The sequence below is a fragment of the Sinocyclocheilus rhinocerous genome, unplaced genomic scaffold (assembly GCF_001515625.1).
Source record: "Sinocyclocheilus rhinocerous isolate Xijiao unplaced genomic scaffold, SAMN03320098_v1.1 scaffold1004, whole genome shotgun sequence".
NCBI classification, from domain to species: Eukaryota; Metazoa; Chordata; class Actinopteri; order Cypriniformes; family Cyprinidae; genus Sinocyclocheilus; species Sinocyclocheilus rhinocerous.
Genome location: NW_015627248.1, coordinates 1157054 through 1181677, shown reverse-complemented (window position 1 = coordinate 1181677; position 24624 = coordinate 1157054). Strand labels below are relative to the sequence as shown.

General features: G+C 36.1%; 3 protein-coding genes across 8 annotated transcripts in view; 1 reads left to right on the top strand and 2 right to left on the bottom strand.

Annotated features, from left to right (window-relative positions):
* LOC107725573 (synaptosomal-associated protein 25-B-like) overlaps positions 1 to 9325 on the bottom strand; it is a 36110-nt gene extending 26785 nt beyond the window's left edge. The window contains exon 1 of one of the 2 annotated variants that reach the window (XM_016534878.1): positions 9213 to 9325. The gene's annotated coding sequence lies outside the window, so the exon portion shown is untranslated. The remainder of the gene's footprint in view (positions 1 to 9212) is intronic. The other variant, XM_016534869.1, reaches the window with a different exon arrangement.
* Positions 9326 to 14686: 5361 nt separating this feature from the next.
* LOC107725814 (ankyrin repeat and EF-hand domain-containing protein 1-like) lies at positions 14687 to 16811 on the bottom strand. The gene is made up of 6 exons (XM_016535215.1): positions 16782 to 16811; positions 16093 to 16691; positions 15763 to 15959; positions 15098 to 15234; positions 14885 to 15022; positions 14687 to 14818 (listed from the first exon to the last, which is right to left on the bottom strand). Exons 1-6 carry the CDS (start codon positions 16809 to 16811, stop codon positions 14759 to 14761), a joined length of 1161 nt encoding a protein of 386 aa, XP_016390701.1. The 3' UTR covers positions 14687 to 14758.
* Positions 16812 to 19072: 2261 nt separating this feature from the next.
* Positions 19073 to 24566, top strand: LOC107725530 (ketohexokinase-like). Of its 5 annotated transcripts, XM_016534811.1 has the most exons (9): positions 19073 to 19297; positions 19457 to 19573; positions 20422 to 20556; positions 20786 to 20920; positions 22486 to 22558; positions 22701 to 22847; positions 23771 to 23859; positions 24006 to 24163; positions 24259 to 24566. In XM_016534811.1, the coding sequence occupies exons 1-9, from the start codon at positions 19206 to 19208 to the stop codon at positions 24345 to 24347; spliced, it is 1035 nt and encodes a 344-aa protein (XP_016390297.1). In that variant the 5' UTR covers positions 19073 to 19205; the 3' UTR covers positions 24348 to 24566. The 5 variants fall into 5 exon arrangements, 4 of the variants coding, with proteins under 4 accessions (XP_016390297.1, XP_016390310.1, XP_016390315.1 ...); XR_001638130.1 differs by lacking the exon at positions 23771 to 23859 and having other exon boundaries at positions 24259 to 24335; XM_016534824.1 differs by lacking the exon at positions 20422 to 20556.
* Positions 24567 to 24624: the final 58 nt, after the last annotated feature.

Below are 24624 nucleotides of genomic sequence, written 5' to 3'. Positions count from 1 at the left end.
TTACTCAGTCATTATGTTTTTTTTTAATTCAGTGGAGCACAAAAGGTGATTTAAAAATATATAGTTTTTTTTTTTTATATGTATGATGATGATGATTTTGATTTTTTTTTTAGTTATTTTTTATTTTATATTTATTTTAATTTTAAAAGAAACCTTGGCCACTCTGTTCAATGTAATGAATAAAGACTGATACTGTAAAACTCCAAAAGGCCTTTAAACCCATATGATAGCTTTTGTTTGAGAAATAGACTCAAAATTAAGCCATTATTATGAAAATTCAAGCTTGAAAGCTCCAGCTGCCATTCATTTTAATTGCATGAAAAGATTTTTTTTTCCATGAAAGAAAAAAGTAATATTACAATAGCTTTGAATGAATAAACAGACTTTAGATAGAACTATCCATTTTATGATAAATATTTAGATGTGATATTAAATCACATGGTCTTATTTATTCCTGGTGCATTGTGGATTTTATAAGATCCAGTCATGTCTATGTTCAGCCCAGTGTCTCTACACAAAAACAGTGTTGCATTAATAATCTTGACCTCATAGTTCTCGGTGAATAATGTATGTCTGCAATATGAAGGCAGAGACAGATGTGCCAGTGTGCAGCACTGACATTTCCACTGTCCTTGACATAGAACCAGCTGCATCTGAAACTCATAATACACTTCTGAAGGTTTCTCCATCTTATAGTACATGCTCCAATCTATGTGTCTGCATTTTAAAAGATTATGAATTAAAAGTCTCACTTTAAATGCAATGGGATCAGAAGAAGAGCATAGGAAGTATCATATGAGAAAAAGTATCAGAATATTGGCTTCACTGAAACAAAGACGAGCAGCAATATGTGACATCCATCACAGGGCTGAGATCGTGATCGTGTGTCCTACATTCAGAGTCGACTATGCCTCTCAAGTGCAACGCCGAGCACGATTAATGTGCTTCAGCGTGTTTTCCAAATGGAGGTATTACATCAGCCTCAACTGAAATTCTGTTGACATTAGGAAATTAACACTGCCAATATACTTCCTGCTAACATACCTCCTCTGGAGTTACAGAATTCAATTCATTTTCGTAATTTTATAGAAGCTTACGTTTGGGGATCGGTTGTAGTTTACCTGCGTGTTCGACCTTGCCGGGCCGTATGAGCATCAAAACATCTGTCCAAGGAATGGAACTGGTCGTTTTCAAATATTTAATCACACGCTTTGCAGACGGCCGACTCATGCTAACAACCCCACTTTCTCGGTTTTCTATCACACCTTGGAGAACTTTTGTCTTCTGAGAGGTGTCAGAACGGCTGATTAGGTTTGATGAGCTGTGCTTTTGTAATGAGCAGGATTTAATAGTTGATTATTAGAGATAAAAGGGCTCTCAGGGGGTTGCATAGAGTTGATTTTCACTTCTTCTGACCGTCTTACATGGTGCAATTGATGCAGTCAATTTTTAATTTAAAATTATGGTATCATTTACTCACCCTCATGTCATTCCAAAGCAGACGTTTTAAAGAGCGTTCACACTCTTAAAGGAATAGTTCACCCAAAACGTTTTAATGTTTTAATGAAAGTTTAGCATTGCATCGCTCACCAATAGATCCTCTGCAGTGAATGGGTGCCGTCAGAATGAGAGTCCAGGCAGATGATATGAACATCCCAAAGTAACATACACGACGCCAAAAACACCCTTTACCCGTGGTAAAATCAGTGTAACACACAGCCTCGCATAGTTTATCTCTAGACATCTTACTTTTTATAAGACTTTATCTTGTATCGTATGTCTTGTCTTTACCTTTTAAAGAAGATGAGGTGACCATTATGAAGAAGATTGTTGAGAGGCTTGTTTTTCTCCTTTTATTAGTTTGTTTGAACCAAGGATGTTCATAACACCTGAAGAGATCTATGTGTTAGTCCATTCATCTCAAACCCTTCATTAGTGACTATCGTGAGCTGTGTCGTCAAAGGCAGCAGACATGGAAAAATATAAGCCCATTTCATGCTTTTAAGAGCCCTTCAAGAAAATCAACACTAGAAAAACATCCCAGAGAATATAATGAACTATTTACAATGTAAAATAATTCTGGTAAAACACAATGCTACGTTTGAAGGGCCTGTGCTTCCAATGGCATCCCATGATTCCCCATGCTCAGAGTTATGGCTTCATTTTTGCTCAGTTCACAAGGGACCATCTGGTCACATATGACCCTTAAACCCCGGGGATATGCCTCCAACACACCACAGGCTTATCTGCATTAAAACCCTGATCCTGGGATCAAGGAGAGTCCCTCGAGCAGCGGCCGGCCTTCTGCTGAGTAACTTTCTTCATCAGAGCGCTCCAAACCAGCATGTTCCTATGTGTTGCTTTGGAGATAGTGTGTCTGTAAACCAAATCTGACATCGGTTTTGCATTTTTCTCGTTATGTTTGCAGACAGAATCAGTGGGAGGGGAATTGGTCCTAAATCAGTGGGAAAATGGAGAGTTTAACCCAAGGCCATATTTGTGCTATGAGTCTATTTTCTCTCTCCTTGCCAAAGGCATGCATGGGGACGGGAAGCAAAAGTGAGGCAGAAAGGTGGAATTCATTTCTGACACAGGCAGAGTTATTTGTGCTCGGTAATTCTTGTTTTTTATTATTCATTACAGTTTCAGTTTTTTTTGACTATGTATCAAATGCTACACTAAGAGGAGAGAACACTTTCAGTGGATGACATGACTATGGCCAAGAGGTGGACTCCTCATCTGCCCTGTACTCTACAACAGACGTTGAATGATCTTGGCATCTGGGTAGAGAAACATAAAATGCAACTCAACTCAAAGAAATGCATGGTTTTACATGTCAACCGCATGAAACATACCAGCTTGGCTATCACTTTCTATAGATCAGGACACTTTGAAAATCTGTGACTGTGTTAAAGTTTTAGGGGTTACCATCCAGAGTGATTTGAAATGGGATGTTCAAGTGGATCACATGTTGTCCTCAGCCAACAGAAAGCTTTGGTGTTCAAGAACTGGTTATCATCTGTTATCATGTGTGCCCTGTACTGAGTACGCAGTTTCCATGAATCGACTACTGATTAAGTTAAAAGGCTGGAAAGTAGACACAGGAACAGGTCTGTAAAATTATACTGGGTCAAAGGTATTAAGAAAGAGTCAATAAACAATAATACACTGTGTGTGAGAGGAGAGGAGAAGAACGTCTCGGTTACGTATGGTAACCCTCGTTCCCTGAAGGAGGGAACGGAGAGATCTAGGCAGTGGCACGGGCACTCCGCCCCCTTGCAGGTAACAGAGTCTGGTCCGTAACTCCGAGATGGTCATACCCCCGCAATGGGAGCATGAGTCATCCACGAAAGCCACCTCAGCGTGCTTCATGCCCAGGCACGAGAAGCAGCGATCGTGACCATCACCCGGCGCCAGGTAACGACCGCTCCCAGAAACACACGGATGGTACGACATCTTTAAAAAGACGCGTCTTTAAAAAGACGTTCCACCCGTGAAGCTCTTTTAGCTGGAAATTGCTCTTTTAGTGTGCTGAAGCCCACAGGGGAGATGGCCGTCTGCAACACACACAGGGGTAGTGCAGCCTGCTGTGTGCAACCCACTCGACACCGCTCTGCTCCGAAGCGAAAAGCTGAATATGGGCTGCATCTGCTGCCTACTTATACTCACGCTGTGATCAGCGGCAGCTGGATGCAATAATCGCATGCCAATGTGCATTGGCTCGTTTAGTTTACACTCGAAGTAGATTGGTCTCTCTAAGCGAGATCCCAATTCGTCGGTCATCCGACGTGACGTCGAGAGTGACCGACTGAAAGGGAACAATTCATTTTCTTAAGGCTTTGTGCATGGAAGTCATGAATAAAACTCAAAATACAACAATGGATCTGTATCTCAATGTAAACACACATCATTTAAATAAACTGTATGAACATCATATGAACATCTCACCTTTTAAGACTTTAGGAGGAAAAACAAAACATACTTTACAATATCCAGAGTGTGACTGGAGCTCAATATTTAAAACTCTACAGCAATAAACATGCAAAAACCATTATAGTCTGTCAGACCATATAAAAATCCATGGCTGGCATCTTAAAACTGAAGAAAGGGTGAATCAATCCTGAAGTCAAGAGTGCAGCAGCAAAAACTAGGCCAAAATACACTTTACTATAAGAAGCCTTGCATGTGCCATGGGCTATATGGCATTATAAACAACATACTGTAAGTAGATCACTATTAAAATGCATCTTAAAGTCAGCATGTAATGGACCCTTTTCACATTTCTGTGGTTCTCAGAAGCGGAAGTCATCATAGTTGGGTAAACAAATATGGCTGTGAACAGAAACTACTGTACAACAAATTAAATTTTTAAATGAAAAAAAAAAAAATGATAGTGTTTTGATGACTTTCCAAAAGACGGATATTGAGAGACTGATTATGTTGATCAGAAGAGAGAAAGATATTAAATTTGCCATCACTCCCTCAGCTGTTTTTTTTTTATAAATCCAATCTGTAAAACCTAAAATGTTTCTACTGTATTTATTATGGTAAAGTTCTGGCAACCACAGCTGCCATTATTAAAGTAGATTTCACTGATCTTTTTTTTTCCAACAGTGTACATTAAATAAAAACATTAAAAACCACTGTGTAAATACATCACAGTCTGTGAAATTGGTCCATATAAAAAAAAAGATGTTTACTTTCTCAATGCACATTCCTGGTCTTATTGTGCACAATGCATCAGTGCACATTATTTGAAATAAAAAAATTGCTTGTCTTTGTAATCTTTAATCAGAAGGTAATATCTTGTTCTGCCTCTGCAAATATATTCCTTTTCGCCTGTTATCAAGAATCTTTACTTTTAAAACCCCTTCCCTCCGACTGCTTGGCTCCAAATGGTATATTTTTCACATGCCAAGCAATTCCCAAAAGATACACGTTTCTTCTCATAGAAATGAGAAGTCATATTTCATTTAGAAATACATCAGGATGCTGAAATAAAACAGGTTGTGATTGACAGTCAAAGCATAAAAACACACACTGTAATAGGAACTGGTAGAAACTGAGAAAATTAGTCTTTGGTCAACCATCAAAAAATATCCAACACTCTTAAAAATTATGATTCCAAAACTGTTTTTTTTTTTTTATAGCAGCAATGCCATTTGGGGTTCTTTTCAGTGAACAATTCTTAAAAGAACCATTTTTCTTAGCGTGAAGAACATTTTAATGATCTAAAGAACCTCTTTCTTCTACAAAGAACCTTTTGTGCATTTGAAAGGTTCCATGGATGTTAAAGGTTCTTCATGGAAGCATCGATGCCAATAAAGAGCCTTTTTCTTTCTGAGAGTGAACCTTCTAAGATTGTTCTCAACTTTAAGCCAGCATGCAATGACAATACAACATGACACGAAGCAGCAGCAAAATCACTCATAAAAGCATACTGCACATACTTTTCAAGGATGTAACCCGTGCTTTGCCCCGTGACAAGCAGAAGAGGCACAGCAGACATGATACGGTTACGAAGAACAAGCCATGAAATGTGCTGTGTTATCAAAGACCGCATGTCCTTTTCTGAAAAGATGAAAGTCTGCCCTTAGAAAATGTCGCGATTCTGGGTAAATGCCATAGATTGCACACAGACAAGTGACGCAATCCTAAGGACGCCACAAAACCTGCTGGATACCACTACCATAAAAAAAGTTTGAAATGATTATTCGAAAACTTCACGATTATATAATTGTCATATTTGTGTCAGAGCGTTGGCTGTGTAGTGCAGCAGCGTTCGGGAGGTTCAAAGCAATCATCTTTTCCAGAGGGGATTACAGCTTTAAAACCAAAGTGAGTGTCCCATTCAGGAAGGGATAAAGCCCAGTGTACTAATCTGATGGAGCGGAGGTAGCTTGTACGAAGCCATCCATTTAAAGCCACCAGCCATAATCATTTCTGTGGACTGCTAACTTTCTCTCTGACCCCACAGAGCAGTCCGAACATGTTAGCATTGCATGCCTAGAGCCTGTCATCTGCACAGCCCGTATGCACAGCATGGACGGCGTTAGTCACCGCCAGAGTCATCGAGAGAGGAGAACATTACTGCAAACAGACAATTCGCATTCGACTGTTTGACATACGGCGCGTCCACGCAGCCAATGAAGTCATATGCAGACTAAGGAGATTGTTATATCATAATCTCTGACTGATGTGATTTTTCTGTACATGTCACAATGTAAAATCAGCGCTGAATCACACAACATGAAGTGATTTAGAGAAATTTCTGTATTTTTAAATGGAAAATGTCTTGAAACAGTATAGTCACATAAATAAATGTAATATTGTTTGTTATACTTTATTGTTCAGCCTTGGCTGAAAATTAGTCTTTGGTCTCGCTTAACATTCAACAATGACAATACAATCCACATATCAATACAATTCACATATCACATCAAATAAATACTTAATACAGTCATCCCTCCCAAAAAAATATATGGGCATATATTACATTTTCATATATGAAATATGTTGTCATATATGCAGTAAAAACATATATGAAGCCTATTGGAATATATATTAACATTATATATCTAGCTCATAAAAAAACATATGTTTATGAATGTGTAATTCATTTTTGGACATATACAGTATGTCACGCACAAGTATATCCTAAAACCCTAGTCAAGTAAATATAAAAGATACACACGTATTTATAAAAAAATATATATACATATTATTAACATATGTACACCATAAAAAATAATTATTTAACTTAGTTGTAAATAAAACTAAGATTATTGAAGTTTGTTTTGCAAGAAAATACTATTTTAATCTTTCTACTTCAAAATTTCACATTTAACTGAATTTTTCAGTTAAAAAATTGTTTCTATACTGTTTTTTTTTCAGTGCATATACAGATTTTACTATGGGAATTTTACATGTTATGGACTTACATCTTTATCTACCCAGATAATGTGTATATGTGTGAAAATTATATATTGCCTTATAGGTAGCATATATGACAACATCATCCTGATATATGGCAATATTTGTCATATATTACATTTCCATATAGGTAAATTTGGTATAGAAAAAATTTCACTCAGAAATTGCTAGTAAATTTCACAATTGCAAAGAAACGGCAAGTAACACATTTAATTAAATGTGAAATTTTTAAGTAAAAAAAATAAATAAAATAGTATTTTCTTATAAAACATACTCCAATAATCTTTATTTACAACTTCAAAAAAGTAATTTTTAAAGCTTAGTTAATATTGCCTTTCATTATGTAAATAATGCTCCAAATCCTTTTTAGACAAATTTATCACTGTTTTGATTCATTTTTAAACACCATGTGTTAGGAAAAGCAGCGCTAGACTTCACACTGTGCTGTCCCTTGGAACAAAACACATACAGGTAGAGGGTGTGCTTAAAATATTCACTTCCACCTGCTTCAAGCGCCTCAATAATTTTCTAAAACTAGATCATATTGACATTAAACTAAAACTAAAGCAGCAATACAACACATTTCCTCCAGCATCCACACATGAACCCTGAACAAAGTGTCTTTCTGCTCAATGTCACTAGCCTCTCAGAGCGAACAATTTGGTGCCAACACCCTGTTGGAAGATATAAAGCTGTAAACAGACCTGATGACGAAGAAAACACACCCTGGCCTAGATAAACAGTTATGCAATCCATACTGGCCACTTCCCCCCAAAACAGAAGAGCAATGCCAACATCAGAAGTCCCAAGGCTCTGCTTGAACAATTGATGTCTGTTGGCTCACTGCACACGGAGACGTGTGACAAACTTTTGGCAACGTTGATTGATATAGAGAACAGCTAAACCTTTAAATGCAATTATGGTCAGGGCCCAGTTGCCCTTCAATGTGACTTCAGTCACATTTATCATCTATCAACAAACTCATCTTATATTCCACCAATGTCATGATATAGTATTGCATTATGAAGTTAACAGCATGGAGGATAGGGTTATGTAAATTTATAGTTAAAAAAAATCCCCTGACAGCTGTGGTTGCCAGAGTTTAGTCGCAAAATTACAGTGACAATGTTTCTGGCATTACTGTATGACATTTTGGTGACTGTGTATGTCAGTGTATATCAACTTTATGAGCCATTAAAATCTTTTTACTGTAAAACGCAACACAATTACTTAAAGTTCATCAAAACTGGTCTCTTCATCAACTGTGGTCAATGATAACATAATTTTAACATAAGCACAATTTTACCCTCACAAACAATAAATGTAATTAATTAAAATCACAAAATAAATGATGCTATAAATATTAAATATCAATGATCATAAATGCAACACAAAACAATTCACTGCACATATCTAATAAACAAAAAGGATAACATTTAAATTTTAAATAAAGATCATCAAATGTGATTCTTCACACAGGGAATTTTGGGAACGCCCCTTTTCCCATAAATTAAAAAGGAGGTTTCACATTTTTCTTATTTTTTTTCCCAAAAATATTTTACCTAAAAATTATATATTTTGCTTTGTTATATATATATATTTAACAAATACATACTGAACATTTTTTCATAAATACAGAATAAAATCGCATGTTTTTTTTTCTTTTAGACTATATTAACTTAACTTGCAGTTAACTATTTAAGAGATTTTTGCTAAAGCACAAAATCACAATCATTTTCATTGTGCACTCAACCATTATATGGAAAAATATTTTCCCCTACAGTATATGATTGCAAATGCAGTCCAGAATAACCTTACTTTTTGTTTGAGTAAACATTCATTTTATAATGCATGTCTTGCAAGTCTAAAAAACTGGACGCATTCTCATTATTTCAATCAGCTCAAAAACTAGGACACATCTATGATTAATTCAAAAGAAGACTGTTGGTTTGCACTACTGACGTTTGACTTCCACGAAAGCGTTAATTCAATGCTAAAATAACTAGTTTCGTCCTTGTTCGGTCTGTTTTTAATGTTTTGGCGGGGGCGTCTCTTGATGAGCGCTGTCCGCGGTCCTGAAATTCACACAACAGGCATGAGCTCGACCCGACGCTTTTGAATCGCTCAGTTACAGCTCTGATATCTCTCCGGAACTTCATCGAACATAAAAATGCAAATTACACTATCAAAAAAATAACGAAGTGAACCTGTGGGAGTTAAACTATACGTTGAGACAGCTCATGCAAAAAGCTGTGCAAAAAAAAAATCAAAACACCTACCTCGAACTCGATGAACCACGTTAGAGATGTAAGTATCGCCTTGCCTCCTTCAGCACTGATTTGGGTCACCTAATGCGCGTGCACACAGCTCTGGAGTGAGTGAGTGAAAAGAAAAAAAACCCTCATCCCTCATCAAAGATGGCGTGCCCCTCTGACGTCATAATGACCCTTAACACTAGGGCGTGCCCGTACAGCCGCTGTGTGAGTGTAAATGTCCCCGCCCTCATTAATGGATACTATATAGAAAGAAGTATGATGGTGAAAATGGGAAGAAAAAAATATTTTATTGTTAAAGGCATAGTTCACCCAGATATGAAAAGTAGCTGAAAATGTACTCACCCTCAGGACATTCAAGATGTAGATGAATTTGTTTCTTCATCGGAACAGATTTGGAGAAATGTAGCATTACATCACTTGGTCAGCAATGGATCCCCTGGGTGCCGTCAGAATGAGAGTTCAAACAACTAATAAAAACATCACAATAATCCACAAGTAATCCATCAAGTAACATCTCGTGAAGTGAAAAGCTGTGTGTTTATAATAAACAAATCCATCATTAAGGTATTTTAACTTTAAACCATCACTTCTGGCCAAAATACCAGTCCATAATTCAACAAATCTTCCTCCAGTGAAAAGTCCATCCCCTGTTGTCCTCTCATATCAAAATCCCCCAACATATTTGTTTAGAACTGTTCTGGACTGTTTTCACTTGTAAACAGTGCTTGCATATTTCGCTTCTTCAGACAAGACAAGTTTTTCACAAGAGACAGCAATATTTTGTATTTTAGATGGAAGCAATGGTTTGAAGTTAAAAATGTCTTGATGGATTTGTTCATTGCAAACAGGTAGATTTTTTGGGTGAACTATTCCATTAATCTATTCAAAATGCTCTCAGAGTAAAATATGAAGTGGAATAGAAGTCCCTAGATGTTCCCCTTGTTGAGACCAGTGTAAATGTGAGCTATATTTACAGTGTGTTTTGAAATGGTTGGCTTTTTTGTATTTCCAATATTTTTAAAAGACGAAAAAATGACTTGTTTGTTTCTTGCCCCAAGCATCAAGTCTCCATGATCTTCTAATGGGAGCAAGATCAGATAAAAGTGCTTTAGCTATAGAGACTTACAGATTCAGATAAGGGGCACGGATCAATAGCACTTATTTGATTGTTTAATGGCTTTTGGACTTATAAAGGTTGTTGCTTACTGTTCTTTCGGTCTGTATTTGTATGTGTGTGTGTTTCTGTGGAAGAGGATGTGTTAGGCAAGGTTATTGTGTTTGACGTTGGCAAAGGAGGACCTGAAAGAGAGAAAAAAAACAGTAGGCTAGTAGTACAAAATAATCTGGCAAAGTGCTTCACTACATTAAAACAAATCAAGACATAAAATCTGGATACTTAATTCAGCAGGACAGATGAAGGTCAAGAATCTTCTGAGATAAAATACTGTCCGGCGAAGAGACAAAGAGCAGTTCGACTGCTTAAACATGCACTGTACAACAAACCACACACACCCTTTTAGACAGCAGAGGAGAAAAGGACTGCTGGAAGGCGCCGATATTGACTCAGCACATACAAATGAGACAGTAATGCTAGTTAGTGCAACATCCAACAAACAGGAAACCCTGCTAAATATATTGATTTACACTTACAAGATTATTACGGCTAAAAAAATGCACGTCTTTAGCACCCAAGTCTCGTTTGTACTGTCTGAAGATGCCGCTATCATCCAGAATGAAGTTATTTGCTTATTTTGTCTGGCATATTGATGTCTTGATGACATTTAAATTCAGATTAGGTTGTGAATTTCATTTTTATTATGAGATGTGATTTACATACCATTGCAGCTCCTTTCTGTTCGCACTAGCAGTGCGAGTGATGATTAATCCTGAATTCTTTGACACAAGCGCAAATTTACAGGACCCACACTGTTACCAATTAAAGCTCATTTATTTGAGCCAGATTCCCTTCAGTCTTTCTTGTCAATTAGCACTGCCAGAACCCACCTCCACAACACATCAGAAAGAGTCCTTATCCTATGTTGCTCATGGTAAAAAAGTGGGAAATCTGTCATTAACCTCATCATTTGCCTACCATCGATGATTGCATGCTGAACTGTGAATAAGCAGCAGAAACAATATCCCATATTTGTGTAGGCTTAATCACACTGCTGTAGATGTAGATAATTATATAGGAGAAAATTCATGTGAAATAATAAAAAGAGGCACATTTACAGAGAGCTACGTTTCTAAATATCATATACGCATCTTAATAAGTCACATGTGTATGACATCCAGCATATTACAGCAGCATGGAGACTTAATGACTAACTCTCAAGTACCCGAAGAGGTCAGATAGGATCAACTAACTTTAATATGCAAATTAAGCATTAATTATGATGGTCTCTTACAATTTGGTATTTTAGACCATAATAGGATTAACCAAAATATATGAGACGTTGTGCTATATTAAGGGCACAGAATGGACAATACTAGAATTTACTGCACAATACTATTTACTGTGAAAGCCTGTTTCCACACTCTTTAAAATACAGGTTCCATATCTGATCCCATGATGATGATTTTAAAACTCTAAAGAACCTTTTATGACCACAAAAAAACAAAAAAACTTTAGTCCTATGGAAAGGTTCTACACTCTTAAAAATAAAGGTTGCAAAATTGGTTTTCACAGTGATACTGTAGAAGAACCAGTTTTGGTTCCCCAAAGAACTTCTCAGAGAACAATTCTTAGAAGAACAATTTTTTCCAGTAATTTTTCCCTATTCAAGAACATTTTAACAATCTAAAGAACCTTTTCCACTATAAAGAACCTTCAGTGGTTCCATGGATGTTAAAGGTTCTTCATGGAACCATAGATGCCAATAAAAACCTTTAATTTTAAGAGTACTTGGATGTGAAAGTTCTTCATGGAACTACAGATGCCAATAAGAACTTTTACTTTTAAGAGTGCACCTCAGATTAATAATGAAAAAGGCAGTAGTTAAATATAGTAAAAGAAATTCAAAATGTGAAATATAAAGTCATACTGTGAGAAATTAGTCATAATCGCGAGATATAAAATTGCGATTATGTGAAATAAAATCACAGTTGTGAGTTATGAAATCACACTGTATGATATAAGGTTATGAAAATAACCTAGTCACTAGAATGCTGTTTTGAGCAATCAGCATTCAAGACTGGAATTATAAATACATTTCAATTTATTTAAAACTAATTGTGTCCTAAAAAACAATGCCATACAATACCATTTGGACTTAATGATACTTGTCATCTGCTTTTCTAAATATTCCTCCCTCCTGATTTCTGGTACACCTTTCTCCTTTCCCCCTCCTCTTCCTTTTTCCTTTGGAGCTAAAGATTAGGAGCTGACGTCAGTGTGTCTGTGAGTGCCACATCATCAAGGCAATTACCTCCTGCACTGGAGCCGATTATCATTTCCTCATCCTTTTATGGCCATGCGCTTATTAAACAGTCTAGAATTAACAGACTGAATTGATTTAATATTGAAATCAACCTGTCCATTGATTGCCCTGTTTCTGTCTGTAGCGCAGAAGAATTGACATCTTTAGTGTCCTGTCCTTTCTGCAACGGCCACTAAAACAATCATCACATCCAGTTGCACAGTATGGAATGACAGATAGAGTTTCAGCTGACTCCACTGTGTCTCCTTTCATGTGAATGTGCCGAGTCAGAGCCTGGGAACAACAATGTGCAGGTGTTGTGAATTTCTATTGAGCTTTCCAGAATTTACATTCAATGGAGATGAACAACATTGAAAACTACATTTTCCATGCAAAACTTGCTATGTAGTTGCTGGGGCGTTTAAAACATTCCATATTTAACACAGAGTGTCCTGTTTGATTTCTAGGGTCTTATTAAAGAAAAATGAAGATCTGCTGAAAATGTACTCACCTTATCTAGAATATAGATTGGACTCCAGTCCATCAGTTAACATCTTGAGAAGTGAAAAGCTGCATGTTTGTAAGAAACAAATCCAGCAAGACATTTTTAACTCCAAACCACTGCTTCTATAGTCCATTAATCTGTAATATTCAATTAGAAGATAAATATGCACAGATCACACACTGTTTACAAGTGACAAAAGTCCAAAACAGTTCTAAACAAATGAGAAAGAAATAATTTTTCACTGGAGAACGTGTTATTATGGATTATTGATGCATTCTGACGTCACCACTGCAGAGGATCCATTAGTGGGCGAGTAATGGAATGCTACAATTCTCCAAATTTGTTCTGATGAAGAAACAAACTCAACTGAGGGTGAGTACATTTTAAGCAAACGTTCATTTTTGGGTGAACTATTCCTTTAAACACTACTAAACAGGGTCACATCCTAGTAGGACACCTCTGTGCTGTGAACATTGTTTCTTGTACACAATATTTTACATCTACATTCAAAAATAAAGTTTTCAGTGTTTCTCCCTGTAACACATCCAGACACAATTCTCGTGTTAATCTTTAAACATATAAGTAGGCTATTATTCTTGTGTTCTTGTAAACCAAAACATTGTCTGCAGTTAAAATGATGCGTAATACATGATTGTATCTGACTGCCCCCTACTGGCCAATGTGATTTAAAACATGCATGTGTACATGCATGTATCAATCAGAATGACACAATCACCTACAATGATTAATGTGTTACCTTGAAATATGTGACTGTCATCTCCTTTTCCTGTATTCAGTGGGGGTTGGTGATTAGAGCCAAAGTCACAGGAGAAGCATTAAGGAAAAAGGCTTATAGAGCAGGTGGTGCTCTCAGTCAGGGGTTTGTATAGCAGTATCCCAAATGGCAGCAAACTAAGGTGACCACTGTGCATCTCATTGACTGACCATGAAAGGTTATTTTTATCCACTATCAAGAAAAGGGATTTATATTGTGGTCCTTCTTTACCTATTTTTCATTTTTTTCTCAAATGACAAAACGTACAAGTCTGGGAACGACTAATTTGTCAGAAATTAAAAGACAGACTGTAGCTCTGAATGCAAAGCAGACATTTAATTTATTCCTCCCCAGTCGTTCAGTCCCATTCAGCTCTGGGATGCTCTTGTTAAAGTGTATGAAGTCCTTGCGAGTCGTCTTTTTGTCAAAGTGTTCCCTTCTTCTTAGTGTGTTGTGGACTGTTGGTGAGATGTCTTCCCCAAAGCTATAATGCAAAATAACATCAGAAATTTTCAATCTATCTATCTATCTATGTGTTTTAATGTCTTACGGTTTTGGGAACAAAGCTGATGTCAGACTTGTTGGTGCCACTTCTAATGGTGAACTTTGGGTTCTTAACTATGAAATTGTCTCAGGTCTTTTTCACAGCTGCTGAAACTGATCGTGCTGGTGACCGAATACCCATCTACAGAAAATAGAATTAAAAATCATTAAAAATCCCAACTCTAGCTATAGAAAGAAAGGATTTTTTCCCATTCACCTTTTCTTATTCCTCCCCAGTCGTTCAGTCCCATTCAGCTCTGGGATGCTCTTGTTAAAGTGTATGAAGTCCTTGCGAGTCGTCTTTTTGTCAAAGTGTTCCCTTCTTCTTAGTGTGTTGTGGACTGTTGGTGAGATGTCTTCCCCAAAGCTATAATGCAAAATAACATCAGAAATTTTCAATCTATCTATCTATCTATGTGTTTTAATGTCTTACGGTTTTGGGAACAAAGCTGATGTCAGACTTGTTGGTGCCACTTCTAATGGTGAACTTTGGGTTCTTAACTATGAAATTGTCTCTCAGGTCTTTTTTCACAGCTGCTGAAACTGATCGTGCTGGTGACCGAATACCCATCTACAGAAAATAGAATTAAAAATCATTAAAAATCCCAACTCTAGCTATAGAAAGAAAGGAATTTTTCCCATTCACCTTTTCTTGTGCTGAAAAGGGTGTTTTTAATGTTGGTTCTGGTTTCCTTTCTTTGTCCTTTCTGTTGAATTTGGCCATGAGCAAGCCAATGATTCTCGCATCGCCATAATTTATAGCGATGTCCAAGCAATTTTGTTCTGTGAACAAACGTATTTCATTTTTTTTTTAATGGGAAAAATTATACAAGTAGTTGTAGATATACACTACTGTTTCAAATACTTCAAATAAAAGCTATTCCTGAATCCTGAAAAAATTTATCATGGTTTCCACAAAATTATTAAGCAGCACAACTGTTTTCAACAACATTAATAATAAATGTTTCTTGAGCAGCAAATCAGCATATTAGTATGATTTCTGAAGGATCATGTGACACTGAAGACTGGAGTAATGATGCTGAAAATTCAGCTTTGCATCACATAAATAAATTACATTTTAAAAAACTTATTAGAATAGAAAACAGTTATTTTAAGTCATAATAATATTTCACAATATTGCAGTTTTTATTGTATTTTTAATCAAATAAATTCATCCTTGGTGAGCATAAGAGACTTCTTTCAAAAATTCTTAAATCTTAAATTCTTAATTTAAATCTTACTGACACTACACTTTTGAACAATAGTATACCGAAACCAATCAAAATAGTATTTCAATATCAAACCCAGCACCTCTCTTGTTTTTTGCCATGACATTGGCTCCAGCTTTGATGAGATACTCTGCACAGCTGAATCGACAGCTTTCAATAGCTCTCATGAGTGGAGTTGCTCCATTCATTGCCACTGCATCCACCACGGCTCCAGATTGCACCAGCATGATGGTAATGTCTACACGACCTGCATGGCAATCATGGTGGAGGGGCGTCCAACTGCACTGACATCAGCCCTATATAGTCAAAGAAACATAATGTTTTAAAATGTACACAGTCTAACGGTCCTCCAAATACATTAAATGTGTAAATCTTTATTTTTCTTAGTAGCATTACCTCTTAGTAGCATTACAGGAATTTAGCTACTTGGCAGTTGCCACACCTACACGCCGTCATGAGTGGCGTCTTAAAGAATTGCTCTTTGACATCAACAGGCACTTGTTGGGTAAACGCCAGGCTGAGAGATTCTAGATCTCCAGTCTTCACCCAGTAATTGATGTTGGTATAGATCTTTTCAGGCTCATCGATATACCAAGCCAAGTCATTCTCAATGGGGTGAATTGGAGGCCGGTCTGGGTTGAAACGTTTGGTGTCAGTGAACGGCTGGTAGTTCTCGATCATGTAGTTAGGTAGTCCACTGTCCTCTCTTATCGAGATCTGCTCAGGTGGCATTGTGCATATGGGCAATGATGAGGCAGATTTGCCACTCTTCTTTTCCTTGCCACCCTTTCCCTTCTTAGCCTGCTTAGGAGCGTAGGATGAGATGACAAAGGCCTTCTGAAGGTACTTGAGGCCTTTGAAAAAGTAATTTACGTTGATGACACTTTCACGGTTTTTGTCATGTTCCAGGATGATCCTTTGCAGGTTCTCATTACTTACAGGAGCTTGATGCGCTTGAAGTGAAGACACAAAATTCTCCACAGAAATGTTTTCAACAGGTTTGTCAAGTCCCTCAGCAGTTTCAAATGCTCTGCGCTAGGTTGCCTCATGTTCGCAAGACCAGTCGTGAAGGGTGACGGCCCAGAGTTCGTTGGGGTTTACAGCATCAGGCGCAGAAAGCTTCACATGCATTTTCTCTGCTTTTTTTTAATCTCCTTCAGGGCAGCTTTGTGGCCATTGCTTTGTTGCAAGTTAAACAATGGAAAATTTTGTGCAAATTCAGAATGCCATGGAATAACCTCAAGGAAACCTCCTTCTGCAGCAAAGTGGGCAGCACACCGTCCTTCTTGATCAAGCAAGTCAGGATTCTATCCTTTTTGTAAAATGGCTCTGACAAGCTTCACAGCACCAGCCTTAGATTCCTCCATGAGCGCCGAGCATCGTGTCACCTTTGGGGAGACAAAACATGACAAATATTCTGATTCAACTCCATCAAAATCCACATTTTCTTGCTGAACTACTACTGTATCATAGTTGATATGAAAATTTCTAAGGACTCCAAATTATCAATATGTCCAAAACTTCGCTGAAAAACCTGTTGTACACACAAATAACTACATGCTTTTTGTCATCTGATCGATAGTTACTACTTTTTTTTAGCAATTAAAGGGCCTTTTAGTACTATTCTAAAAACGTCCCTCATCAGGTTGTGTATTTCAAATTCATGTTAAAATGTGAGTATCAAATATGATACATATTAAGGAACATTTTTTTCCATCTCTCAGTCATCACTGTATTCTATTATGTTTTGCCCCCACAATAAAAACTATAGCACTTTGACCATAAAGCGAAACATTTAAATATCATCTTACAAAGAATATTATTGGGAGACATTTTATGTAAGTAGTCTGTGACACTGTTATAAAGATCTCATTGATTTACATTACAAGCAATCAAAATTTCATCATACTTTTTGCCATATAAATATTAGCAACTGCACCAAATTGCTCTGAATTCATTTTTAGGTGTTCTTTTTTTTCATCCTACTATGAGCTTCATATTATCACTATATCATACTATGTTACTCCCCTCGAGTTGAATCAAAGGCTCAGGTCGTTCTTGGTTTTAACAGACATTTATTTGGACACGAGTTTTCAACATGTCTTGTACATGCTAGTCTTGTAGCCCTTTTATGCCCCAACAATGCCGTCAGAACTACGAAAGGAAATACATAAAACTTAAATTAACCCTCTAAAAGTGGTGTTTTACACATAATAATAAACGAAAAATACATACAAAACGAATAAATAAAGTACACATTCAACACATAAGAAAATACACTTAATTGGCTAATTATACATTAACACACGGTCACGTAACTTACACATGCTCACATACGGCAAAGCAATTAACACGATAAAACACATACCTCATTGGCCTCTCTAACTCAAGAGGAATAAACTTGGAGGGTTACAGTTTCTTCTTCTCGTGTGGCTCTTCTACTTGTAGTGCACCGGTAAAACTATTCTGATAGCAACAATTAAATAATTCCCAAGCGGAACAAAAAAATAGGTTCCCCTCTTTTTCTATGGTTTTAGCTGAATAATATGAAATGAATTGACATGTATTAACAAAAATATATTACTTATTTATTCTAATGATTATTCTGAACATTTTAACTATTTATTGACCTTTTAACTGTAAAGTGCATATTATGAACTGAAATATATGAGAGTTGCCTATGACGGCAGCTACATACTATATGAGCCATAAAGGTTATTGTAATATTAAATCTTTGTAAAAGAGATCTTTGAATCATCTATGATTAAAATTTTGATTCTTGTTGGGTCAAAAATATAAGGGACATTAATCTGAACTATGATTTTAGGACAGATCTCAAACCTGATCTATTGTATTTGGATCAGCTCCTTTCTCCAAAATGCTAATGCAGAGGTCTTCACAGTCCTTTGCATTCTCACAGGAGAACACAAGCAGTGGCTTCCCTGAGTTAGAAACATTGTTGACATTTGCATTGCAGCTGAGCGCCATCTGCAGGCAGAGAGCATGTTCTTTAGCTGGAGAGATGCAGTAGAACAGCACCCCTGCAAATGAAGAGCATGTATGATTAGTAAAAGCATGCAATAGATATAAAACCGAGTAAATGAAATGAAATATTATATAAAATAATAAGATTTTTTTTTCACCTATAACCCTGTCTGGGTTATACTTTGAGACTTCAACAGGTAAATAAATTGTAAATAAGTAAATAAAAAGATGTTCTTACCTTTTACCTCTTCATCTGTGAGATTCACATTTGCATGATTTGTGATCAAAAGATACACAATATTGAACTTGCTACAAAAAACGTAACGGAAAGCACAGTTTCGGCTGCACTCGATAAAAACCGGAAATTGTCGTTCTGACACTTTCGGCCACACTCGGTAAAAGCCGTCAGACTTCGTGCCCATGTTTACGCTCTCCCATTCTCTGAAAGATAAACGCTCTCCTGCTCCTGTGCGGAACAGTGTAACGTAATGACCTTTCGTCTGAAGTCCATAGCTCAGTGTTTCTTTCTTCAGGGAGAATATGGGAGACAAAAAGATACTCAGCATTGGGTTGGTGTGTCTGGATATCATAAATATTGTGGATAAATACCCGGAAGAAGATACTGATACCAGGTGAGAAATTCTGATAAACTTACTATTCATTTCTTGATGCAGTTTTTGCGTTAGCGTTCCAAACGCATAACCAGTCTGATCATACAGAGCATTTTGCTATAGCACTGTAGTTAATGTTGCATTACAGGTGTTATAAAATAACGTGCAGCTGGTTGGTAGGTGTTTGTCTCAGAGATGGCAGAGGGGAGGAAATGCATCAAACACGTGCACAGTTTTGTCTCTGCTTGGGGCCCCGTGTGCATTTATGGGGTCCTTGGCTCCTGGACCAGTAGCTGAGTAAGTGTTTTCTACCTACTAATATGCAACAACATTTTCAGGGTAATATATACATTATATATATATATCTATATATATATATAATTTTATAGATTATTTTTCAGCAAGGCTATTTATTTGATCAAAAGTATAGTACAGTAAAATCAGCCATATTGAAAAATATTCTTACAATTTAAAATAACTGTTTTCTGTTGTTATTTATTATTCATTATTCTATTGTATGTTATTATATGTATTGCAATTTATTCCTGTGAAGCAAAGCTGAATTTTCAGCAGCCATTACTCCAGACTTCAGTATCACATGATCCTTCAGAATTAATTCAAAAATAGCTGATTTAAGCACTTAAGAAACATTTATTATTATTATTATCAATGTTGAAAACAGCTGCACTGTTTAATATTTTTGCCGAAACCAAAAATTTTTTTTTCACGATTCTTTGAATCTTGTATTTATTTGAAAAATAAATGTTTTGTAACATTATAAATATATTTACTGTAACTTTTGATCAATTTAATGCATCTTTGCTAAATAAAAGTATTAATTTGTTTTAAAAGAATCTTACTTTTCCCAGACTTTTGAATGGTAGTGTATCACAGTTTCCACAAAATTATGATGTAGCTCAACTGCTTTCAACGTTATTAATAATAAGAAATGTCCTGAGCATCAAATCATCATATTAGAATGATTTCTGAAAAAAACATGTGACACTGAAGACTCTTTGCTGGATGGATTTTCATCTTTTCTTACTCCTGCAACTTCAATATCAGCGGAAATACACTTCCCTATCCCACACACAACTTTAGATTACATACACTGCATACTTTTTCTTGCTAATTTGTTCTTCTAGCTTCATCTTGAATGACTTTCAAATGTACAAGATTGACATCTCTCTTCTTCTGGAGCATGCTGCATGCTCCTTTCCAGCCTCTGTAGTAATCAGCAGTGTGACGACAGGAAGCCGTACAATTCTGCATATGAACAGGTTTGTGTGTAAGTACTATGAAGCTCTTTGCTCACAGGACGGCTGTCGCAGCAGATCACATCAAAACGAAAAAAAATACTAACTGTTCAAAGTGGTTTAAAGGGTGCACTAAAGGTGTATGGTTCAAAGTTCAGTGTGGCACACTTTCTGAGCCTGTTATATGTTTCCTGCCCAAATCACTCAGTAGTGTATATGGGTCACTGCAATACCTCTCTGTTTGCCGCACTAGTTTCATCGTGGGGGATTTTGCACGGCGTGGGGTGGACATATCTGGTGTGGCTTGGCAGCAGTGGGGTGAAACCCCGTGTGCCTGTTGTGTGGTGTGTCCCACCAATGGCTCTCGCACTGTCGTGCTCTCGGACACGTAAGAGTAGCATCCAAAGTCACAATAATCATAACATAGCCAAAGTTAGATGGCTACCTGGTAAATGATAATTTCTAATTCTCAAACATAATCTGAGAAAGTCTTTCCGCAGTGGCACTGCTGTAATTGACAATAATTTAGTTTTAAAGTAGCTGCCATTAACAAATCATGACAATTTGACCTTGCATGCATTAATTTGAATGCTTGAATTTGGGGGTAGGGGGGGGATTTGTTATTTTCAGTTAATTTATTTTCACAATTAGATGTCTGTTTTATACAAGATTATTTTATTCAATCGTTTAAAAACAACACACAACAGCACACAATGTCAAAGCTTACTAACTAACTAGCTAACTTATTCCACGGCGGTCTGAAATACTTGATTCTGACAGATCAATTGCTGCATTTTATGGCCAAATATTGTATATGTTATATAATATATATTGTATGTGTTATATAAAAACAACTAAACTATATAAATAAATTATGAATTTTACATTATTATGAAGCTCACATCTTTATATAATTGATCTGGTAAGCAGCCGTGTAATAAGTGGCATAATGTCCAGTCAGCCATTCAGTCAGCTTGTTTCTAAAAAATAAAATACAAATTGAATAAAAATAAAAAAGATAATTGTGACTTTTTATCTCACAGTTCGGACTTTTCATCAGAATTGTGAAATATAAAGTTAACATCTCGCATTTCTGACTTTATATATATATATATATATATATATACATATATAAATAGATAGATAGATAGATAGATAGATTCACAATTCTGAGAAGAAAAGTTGGAATTGTGAGATATAAACTAGCAATTGTGAGAAAAAAGTTGCAAGTAACTTTTTTTATTTTTAATTCCATGGAATTAAACTCAGAATTTGTAAGGAAAAGTCTGAGTCTGAAAAAAAAATCATTTATATTTTGGAGTTCTGACTTTTTTCTCATAATTGTGAGTTTATATCTCAAAAGAGTTTTTTTCTTCTTAAGATAAAAATCTGAATTGTTAGATAAAAAGTCACAATTACATTTTTAATTCTTTTATCCCGTGGCAGAAACGGATAAAGTCCTAATCACCCGGTTGAGGTTTATTTTTGTGGTTAAGACTGGCTGAATGTACATTATCCTTTAATTTCATTTGCTTTGTTTGTAGCAAACTAATATATAAAACAACACTTATTTTCATCTCAGCCTTGAATAATATTTCTAGTCTCTAAAACCTGTTTTTTTTTTTGAGAACTTCCAAAACCTTTTCCCTCTTTGCTGAGAAACAGTCTTTGGTTTATAATCACAATTATCTTGTAATCACAGCTCAAAGCTGACTATTTGCCTGTACTGATGACAATAGGTCTAAGGCAATAAGCTAGGGTTTTTCCGCTATACAGACCTTTCACTGATTCAGTTTGTTACTGTAAACAGTTTTGTATTATATGATTACAGCAGATCATGTCAAAATAATGGATAGTAACCTATCATGTACACAAAATACAATCATGATTTACTGATTGTTGTAGTCTAAAATACAAGAGAACTTTCATCAGCTATTCTTTCGGTTTAATCAGAAACTTGCCAGATGTTTCTGTAGAAGATTTTTCAAAGGTGGACCTGAGCCAGTACAAGTGGATCCACTGGGAGGTGAGAGTGTCCACCAAATATGTGAATATAAAGTTCACACTAGTCACACTGAAACACTATTTAGTTCCGTCTGATCTGTGTTTAATAGCTTTATTCCACAAGTAGAGAACTAGAGCTGATTGTTTTATGAATGCATTGTCAGGGCCGTAATGCTGACGAACAAGTGAAGATGATTGAGAGGGCGAGAGAGTATAACAGCAAACGGGAAGAGAAGAACAGAATCACCATCTCTGTGGAAATCGAGAAAACCAGGGAACCCCTCTACCAGCTTTTTCCTCTTGGTGATTTGGTATGATTTTACTATATTTCAAACAAACTGTACATGAATAAAACACATTATGTTAAACCACGTAGTCAAATGTTCTTTGTAAATTGATTTTGGACTGGCAGATCACACAACATATTTACATTTTGAACTGCAAAATTAATTTAAAATATTTTATTTAAATGTATACATTATAATTTATACATATACTACTGTTCAAAAGTTTGGGGTCAGTGTGATTGTTTTATTATTATGATTATATAAGGAAGTATTACATTTATCAAAAGTGGTAGTAAAGACATTTAGAATTTTACAAAATATTTAAATTTCAAATAAATGCTATGCAATTGCAAATGAAAATAAATTTGAACTTTGCATTTATCAAAGAATCACAGTTTCCACAAAAATATTAACCAACCATTTTGTAGCTTGAAAATTCAGCTTTGTGATCACAGGAAAAAATGACATTAAAAAATACTACTACTAGTTATTTAAAATTGTAATAATATTTCTCAATATTACTGTTTTTATTGTATTTTTGATAAAACAACAACAAAAAATATAAAATATATTTAAATAAGAAAAAAATATAAAATATATTTGAAAATGTGAAAATATATGACTTATAAGTAGGTCCATACACAATCTGCATTCTACAATTATTTCTCTTGTACAGCGACATTTGTTGGCTTTGATTTTGAAAAATCTTAAAATAAACAAAGCTGAGAATCCTGAACTGTTGGGAGCTGAAGTCAAAATATGTAATAAATATATATTCAACAAAATATTTAATAAATGACCACGCAAGAAGCATAAAATTTAAAGGAGCAGTGCATTTAATTTTTGTTGAAATCTGAGTGTGCCTTTATGAATGCAGGGCAGCTGATAAGCTTTGAGGCATGCTTGTACACTACATAGCCTGTTTATCTGTCACTGCTTTCAATCAGGTCTTTGTTAGTAAGGATGTGGCCCAGCACTTTGGGTTTACCTCAGCTGCTGCTGCATTGAAGGGCTTCTATGGTCGTCTGAGAAAAGGGTGAGTCAGTGGTTTAAAATGACCGCTAGATGTCATTGGTGTTCCAAAAACTCTGACTGTGTCTATTCTTAATCGCTGTTTAAGAGTATGTTCTTTTGAAATATTAGCTGTTCCATGTGTTTAGATGAGTTTGGTTGTGTGTCTAGAGCTACCCTCATTTGTGCCTGGGCGGAAAAGGGAGCGGATGCCATGGGTCCCGATGGTGTAATCATCCATTCAGATGCATTCCCGCCTGAGAAGCTTGTAGACACACTAGGAGCAGGAGATACCTTCAATGCTTCTGTAATCTATTCCCTTTCAAACGGTAAGGATGAAGGTCTGATTCTGAAACACAAAGAAGTAAGGTGTTATTGTAAGTTGTGTATATAAATCAAGCTGGTTTCTTTCTCTTTTCTGCAGGGGGCAGCCTACAGGATGCGCTCACATTTGGCTGCCAGATTGCAGGCAAAAAATGCGGTGTCCATGGATATGATGGAATTTTACACTGAACATGGTGGAAAGGTGCACAGCAGGAATGTAGTACAGACATGAAGCATGCTGATAAACTTAACTAGTGCTGTAAACCACTAGTCATTGTCAAGGCATGATGAGGTACTGAATAATGTTTCTTCACATAGAAAAGACTCATGTACATGCAAAGGACGAGTCTGAATAATGATGGTATATTATACTGATGTTCTTCTGTATTAGAATGAATAAATTCATTGAAGAAGACTTGTTTTACAACTTTCACTTACGCATTCAAAAAAAAAAAAAAAAAAAAAA

Coding starts and splice junctions, on each gene's coding strand:
- LOC107725530 (XM_016534811.1), top strand. CDS start 19,206: ATGGGAGACAAAAAGATACTCAGCATTGGGTTGGTGTGTCTGGATATC. Junction 20,921..22,485: donor ACTGTCGTGCTCTCGGACAC/GTAAGAGTAGCA, acceptor CGGTTTAATCAG/AAACTTGCCAGATGTTTCTG. Junction 22,848..23,770: donor TTTTTCCTCTTGGTGATTTG/GTATGATTTTAC, acceptor GCTTTCAATCAG/GTCTTTGTTAGTAAGGATGT.
- LOC107725814 (XM_016535215.1), bottom strand. CDS start 16,811: ATGCATGTGAAGCTTTCTGCGCCTGATGCT. Junction 16,692..16,781: donor AGCTTTCTGCGCCTGATGCT/GTAAACCCCAAC, acceptor GAAACTGCTGAG/GGACTTGACAAACCTGTTGA. Junction 15,960..16,092: donor TGCCAAGTAGCTAAATTCCT/GTAATGCTACTA, acceptor ATGTCAGTGCAG/TTGGACGCCCCTCCACCATG.